Consider the following 5,615-nt stretch of genomic DNA (forward strand, 5'->3'; position numbering starts at 1 on the left):
TATTCATATAAATATATTGAGGATTAATGAAATGATTTTGTTGAGGGTTAATAAAATATTAATGAAATTGGATTTTTATAAATCAAAAGACCCAGAGTGCACACCAGCAGCTGGACAGAATGCTCAAAGGAATGGGTATATTGATATACTCTGTTTTTGTACAGATTTCAGTGCCCATTTACATGTATATATAGAGAAAGAAAAGAAAAAAATATAGTTGCAAGCATAATTGTGTACTAATCTGTGCACCAATGTGATGTGATTGGTCAAAAAATAGATTTTATTGAAAAGAGAATTAATTTAAATTTTAAGTATAAATAAATCAGTATTAGTATATAGATTAGTGTTCGACTATGTTTGTATGTAGCAAAACTCAGAAAAGAGACTAAAAGGTTTTACAAGATTGCAGGATTTATTGACACCAATTCCACCATTGAGGAATTCAAGTTTCTAGAGGTTTCAACATTGTTCTGCTGTGCTGGCTTTGTTTGTCTGCTGACTTGTCTTTTTCCTTAACAGGGAGTTACTGTTGTAAACTTAAAATCCTGATATTTTAAACAGCCGGATGTGGGACGATTTTTGGCCAAATCTAGTCTATTTTCCTCATATTTTCGCAAACTGATGCTTATGCCAAGCTGGGTGTGAATGCTCTATAGCAGAAGAAAAATAAGCTGCATAAGAAGTGGAATTTAAAACTTGCATGTGTGCGAATATATATATATATATTAGATAATAGTGCAAAGGAAATTCATGCTTAGAATTCGTAGTCTAGCTGTTTACAATTTGATGACGATCACAATGATCACATGATCGTTTATGGCGCACGTACTATAAATAGGATCAAACATTAGTTCCTTGCACCAACTGCAAACTTGGTAAATTCATTAAGAGACATTATCTTTGATCGATCGATCGCTGATATTACTCATTAATTCTTCATGGCATTCTCGAATATTAGCAACACGAAACCCTTTAGCCTGACCTCTTTATCCAGTTCCAGCAAGCAGTACTGGAACATTGCCCAAGATCACGCGTTGGCTTCTTCCTCCTTGCAATATGCAGACAACTATAGAAATAAAGATGCTAATACCGTAGTTAGTACTTCTGTTACATTTTTCTGTTTATAATTAAGAACCGTATGTTTTTTCCAATTTCTAAACCTCATTCTCTTCGTTTGCAGAGTTGTTTTGGTGTCCAACATGCAAAGAAATTGGAAGTATGCAGGAACATACTGAGGAATGTTGTAGCAGAAGAAGCGGAAGATCCCTTTGAAGGTTTAAGTATGATTGATGCAGTACAACGCCTGAACATTGATTACCACTTCCAGGAAGAGATTGAAGCAATTTTACGGAGGCAATATGTAAGATACATTACTCATGGTAAGTACGGTCATCATGATGATCTTCACGTGGTTGCACTGCGCTTTCGACTATTGAGACAACAAGCTTACTATGTGGCTCCCGGTAAGTATTCATGCTTTATGGAATCCGATCGAGCTCTGATCACAGTTATAAGGGTTTCTTAATTTAGTATATATAAGAATGGAAGACATGTGGTGATCATGCATATATTTTTTGGAGCAGATGTATTTAACAAATTCAAGGACGAGGAGGGGATTTTTAACAAAGAACTGAGTGAAGACATTGAAGGATTGATGGCTTTATATGAAGCTTCACATCTGAATATAGAAGGCGAAGATGTACTTGATGAAGCTGGAAAAGTTTGTGAGCAGCTTCTGAAAGCATGGGAGAAAGATTGTGATAACATCAATCACGCCAGAGTTGTTGGAAAAACTTTGGGACATCCTTATCACAAAAGCTTGGCAAGTTTCACGGCCAAAGAGTTTTTTGATAATTCCCAAGGCTCAAGTGGACGGTTGAATGATTTACTTCAACTAGCAAAAATGGATTTCAATATGACCCAATCTATGCACCAAAAGGAAATCGCTCAAATTTCGAAGTAGGTTTTGTATATAATAACTTGACTAGATATATGTGTCTTGTGTGTTCAGTTATTATATATACCATTACATACACTAATGTCATAGCCTCCCTTTAATGTCAATCTTTTCATCTTAGATGGTGGGGAGATCTTGGTTTGGCTAAGGAGCTAAAGTTTGCAAGGAACCAACCATTAAAATGGTACATTTGTTCCATGGTCTGTCTCGTAGATCCAGACTTGTCGGACGAAAGGGTTGAGCTCACAAAACCCATTTCTCTTATCTACATCATAGACGACATTTTTGACGTGCACGGGACGCTTGAGGAGGTCACTCTTTTTACAGAAGCCATCAACAAGTATGCATATGTTCCACAGAAGAGTTAGTCTTCATCTTGGACATTAAATGACAATTATTTGTGTGACACATTAGTTTATTTTATCAACCACTTAAAATGACAATTACTTAAAATTTGCCACATAAAAAGTGTGATTGAAAATGATAAAATAAAAATGAAGAGCATTACTTTTTACAGAACTAATGTTCCCTTTCCATATAATGATTATTCATTGCAAAATAAATTGTTGCACGCAGATGGGATTTTGGCACTCTCGATCAGTTACCCGAATACATGAAGATATGCTTCAAGGCTCTGTATGATATCACTGAGGAAATTAGCCAAAAGATAGATCAAAAGCATGGCTCGAACCCACTAGACTCTCTAAGAAAAATGGTAAATGTCCATGAATCATGACAATACTTTGCTAATTCCCACATGTTCCTTCTCCACACTCGCTAGATCTCGGTGAAAATGATAAAAATGACAACTTTCTATATAATTTTTGCAGTGGGCTAGTTTGTGCAATGCATTTCTAGTTGAGGCACAATGGTTTGCTTTAGGGCAATCACCAAAGTCGAAAGACTATTTGGAGAATGCAATTGTAAGCTCAGGAGTACACGTGGTACTAGTTCACACTTTCTTTCTTTTGGGTCAACGAATAACTGAGGAAACTGAAGACCTTGTTGAGAACATGCCAGGCATTATATCTTTTCCAGCAACGATTCTTCGGCTTTGGGATGATCTTGGAAGTGCCATGGTACATTTTTTTTACTACATGAAATTCACTATTTTGAATACTCACATTTTGTTTTAAAATTTAAGCCGACATATCATCCGCATCATATAGGAAATCCTTGATCCTTTTCGATAAGATATATAGACGTGGGGGAAATTAATTATGATCTACCTAATCATCCAAAAACAAACCAATTAGGTGAGGTTTTTGGGTAATAAACATCTTTTAGACTGATTGCAATGAACAAATCATGAGGTATGTTTTTATAAAGATATCTATGTATGTATACATATATATATATATATATGTATATATTTATGCATACATATGTGTGTATATATATATACAAACCTATAAATCGGCTAGATATTTAGAATGAAGGAATGTTCAGGAGGTAAGGATCGGACTCCAATACTAATTGTTGGTTTTAGAGGATAGAAAGGGAGAGAGGGCTCCAAGTGGGTGGGTTCCAATCTCTCTCTCTCTTTCTCTCTCTCTCAATGGTCAATGCGTAAATTTGGTGGCTAGTGGTTTGGATATCTGTGACCATGGTATTTTTAAGCAATAGAAATCAAGCTTTATTATTGATATTAATGAAGGAAAAAAAAATGGTGTAAAGGAAATAATAACTTGAATGTGCATGAAATACCTATAAATAAAACTTGTATATTATGCGCATTTATATTAACAGTGTGACTAACGATGTTGTCTGATATTTGATAGAGTCCAAGATGTATGCCGTGACATTAATTTTCCAAATTAAGATGAATCCTTCTTAAGCATGTAATTACTTAAATCTAGAGTAATTTCATCACACATATGGTTCATGCAATTGTAGGATGAGAGTCAAGATGGCCGTGATGGATCATACATAGAATACTACTTGAAGGAACACCAAGATTGTTCAATCAAAGAGGCACGAGAGAAGGTTCTGAATATGATTTCAGATGCATGGAAATGCCTAAACAAAGAGTGTCTCTCTCCAAATCCATTTCCAGCATCATTCACCAAGGCATCTCTTAATATTGCAAGAATGGTTCCATTACTGTATAATTATGATGAAAATCATGGTCTTCCAAGCCTGGAGGAGCATGTAAAATCAGTGCTTTATGAAAGTGTGTCTGTGTAGGGCAGCCTTTTGAAAAATCCGAGCTCGATCTTTTTCATAATGTATACCAAAGAGCGGCCCCCATCTTTGAAAATTACTAGTGCTGGATATTAATATATATATATATATATATATATTTCTATATATGAGCTTGATACTCAAAAATAAATGAAGAATTTCTTCTAGTAGATTTTTCCTAATTAATCGACAACTTTGAATACTTTCTGGGGCCCAAAAGCCAACCTAGCAAGGAAAATTTATCTATGATGCACTCATAACCTCTCTATACATGACCAAAAACTCTCCATAAGAACAAGGTTGTCTTTTTAACTTTAGAATGATTTGAATGCACTTTATTTTGAGCTTTGTGAACTAAAAATGTATCCAATTTATAGTGTCCACTTGACTGATTCTTAATGCCCACATAGGCCTCAAGAACTTCTTGTATCTCCTTAAAAAATTAATAGAAGCATATTGCATGATGGGATTATTTTCATAAATGAGAAGTTATGCAAACTATGTAAATATATACAAAATTACACATAGAGTGCAATTAGTAGTGGAATAAATTGTAATTAACGATATCTTAAAATATGTCATGAGAAGACGGGTTATTTTAGGTCCATTGGAGCTAGTTGTTCATTTTTCGGTTGTAATAAGCATTTTAGGTTAAGTGTTGAGCAAAGCTCAATGTCCTTTTATGGCACCCCTAACTCCCATGTATCGAAAGGTGAAAATTGTGATACTAGCAATGTACCCCAACGTGCAAAATGTTTACTCCAATTTTTAAATTATGTAGATAAACTAGTTGTATCATCAGAATTATCTTTTGGAAATAAATTCTAATACACAAAGTACTGTTCCTCCATTTTTAAATTTTATGGATGAACTAGCTGTATCATCAGAATTCTCCTTTAGGAGTAAATGTTGACACACAAAGTGTTCTCTTCAATTTTAAATTCTGTAGATAAAGTAGCTGTCATATCAGAATTCTCCTCTGGGAATAAATTCTGACATACAAATTATTCCCTCAAATCTTTCTTTGATGGATGAGCTAGTAGTTGAATCAAAACCTTCATTTGAAAGTAAATCTTGACAAAAAGATTGTACATTCTATCATGTCCATCTTACTATGAAGTTTAATGATTTTTCACCAAAATTTTAAAAAAATCTTATACCTTTGGGCAACCAAGTTTTCCCTAATTTTGATGTAAATCATTTGCCCATATTAGATAAACAATTATATATAATAGCAATAATTTAAATAAGAACCAAAATAAATATTATATAAATCTTACATGTATCTAATAGTAACAACATGGATATAAAAAAATCAGATTTTTTTAATGAATAAATAATATTAAAATAATAATATAATATTATTTTATAATTTGATCGGTTCGGTTTGGACTAGACTGGTTTAGTAACCCATGCCAAAACATAGTTCATAAGGAGACAATGTTAGGTCAATAGTAACTCAGGCCTACTATAT

General features: G+C 33.8%; 1 protein-coding gene across 1 annotated transcript; it reads left to right on the forward strand.

The window, feature by feature from the left end:
* The first annotated feature begins 938 nt into the window (after positions 1–938).
* Positions 939–4,224, forward strand: LOC122276930 ((3S,6E)-nerolidol synthase 1-like). The gene is made up of 7 exons (XM_043086818.1): positions 939–1,091; positions 1,181–1,463; positions 1,584–1,959; positions 2,079–2,297; positions 2,534–2,672; positions 2,788–3,036; positions 3,854–4,224. Exons 1-7 carry the CDS (start codon positions 939–941, stop codon positions 4,142–4,144), a joined length of 1,710 nt encoding a protein of 569 aa, XP_042942752.1. The 3' UTR covers positions 4,145–4,224.
* Positions 4,225–5,615: the final 1,391 nt, after the last annotated feature.

The sequence above is a fragment of the Carya illinoinensis genome, chromosome 9 (assembly GCF_018687715.1).
Source record: "Carya illinoinensis cultivar Pawnee chromosome 9, C.illinoinensisPawnee_v1, whole genome shotgun sequence".
Classification (NCBI taxonomy): Eukaryota; Viridiplantae; Streptophyta; class Magnoliopsida; order Fagales; family Juglandaceae; genus Carya; species Carya illinoinensis.

Coding starts and splice junctions, on each gene's coding strand:
- LOC122276930 (XM_043086818.1), top strand. CDS start 939: ATGGCATTCTCGAATATTAGCAACACGAAACCCTTTAGCCTGACCTCT. Junction 1,092..1,180: donor GAAATAAAGATGCTAATACC/GTAGTTAGTACT, acceptor CTTCGTTTGCAG/AGTTGTTTTGGTGTCCAACA. Junction 1,464..1,583: donor AGCTTACTATGTGGCTCCCG/GTAAGTATTCAT, acceptor TTTTTGGAGCAG/ATGTATTTAACAAATTCAAG.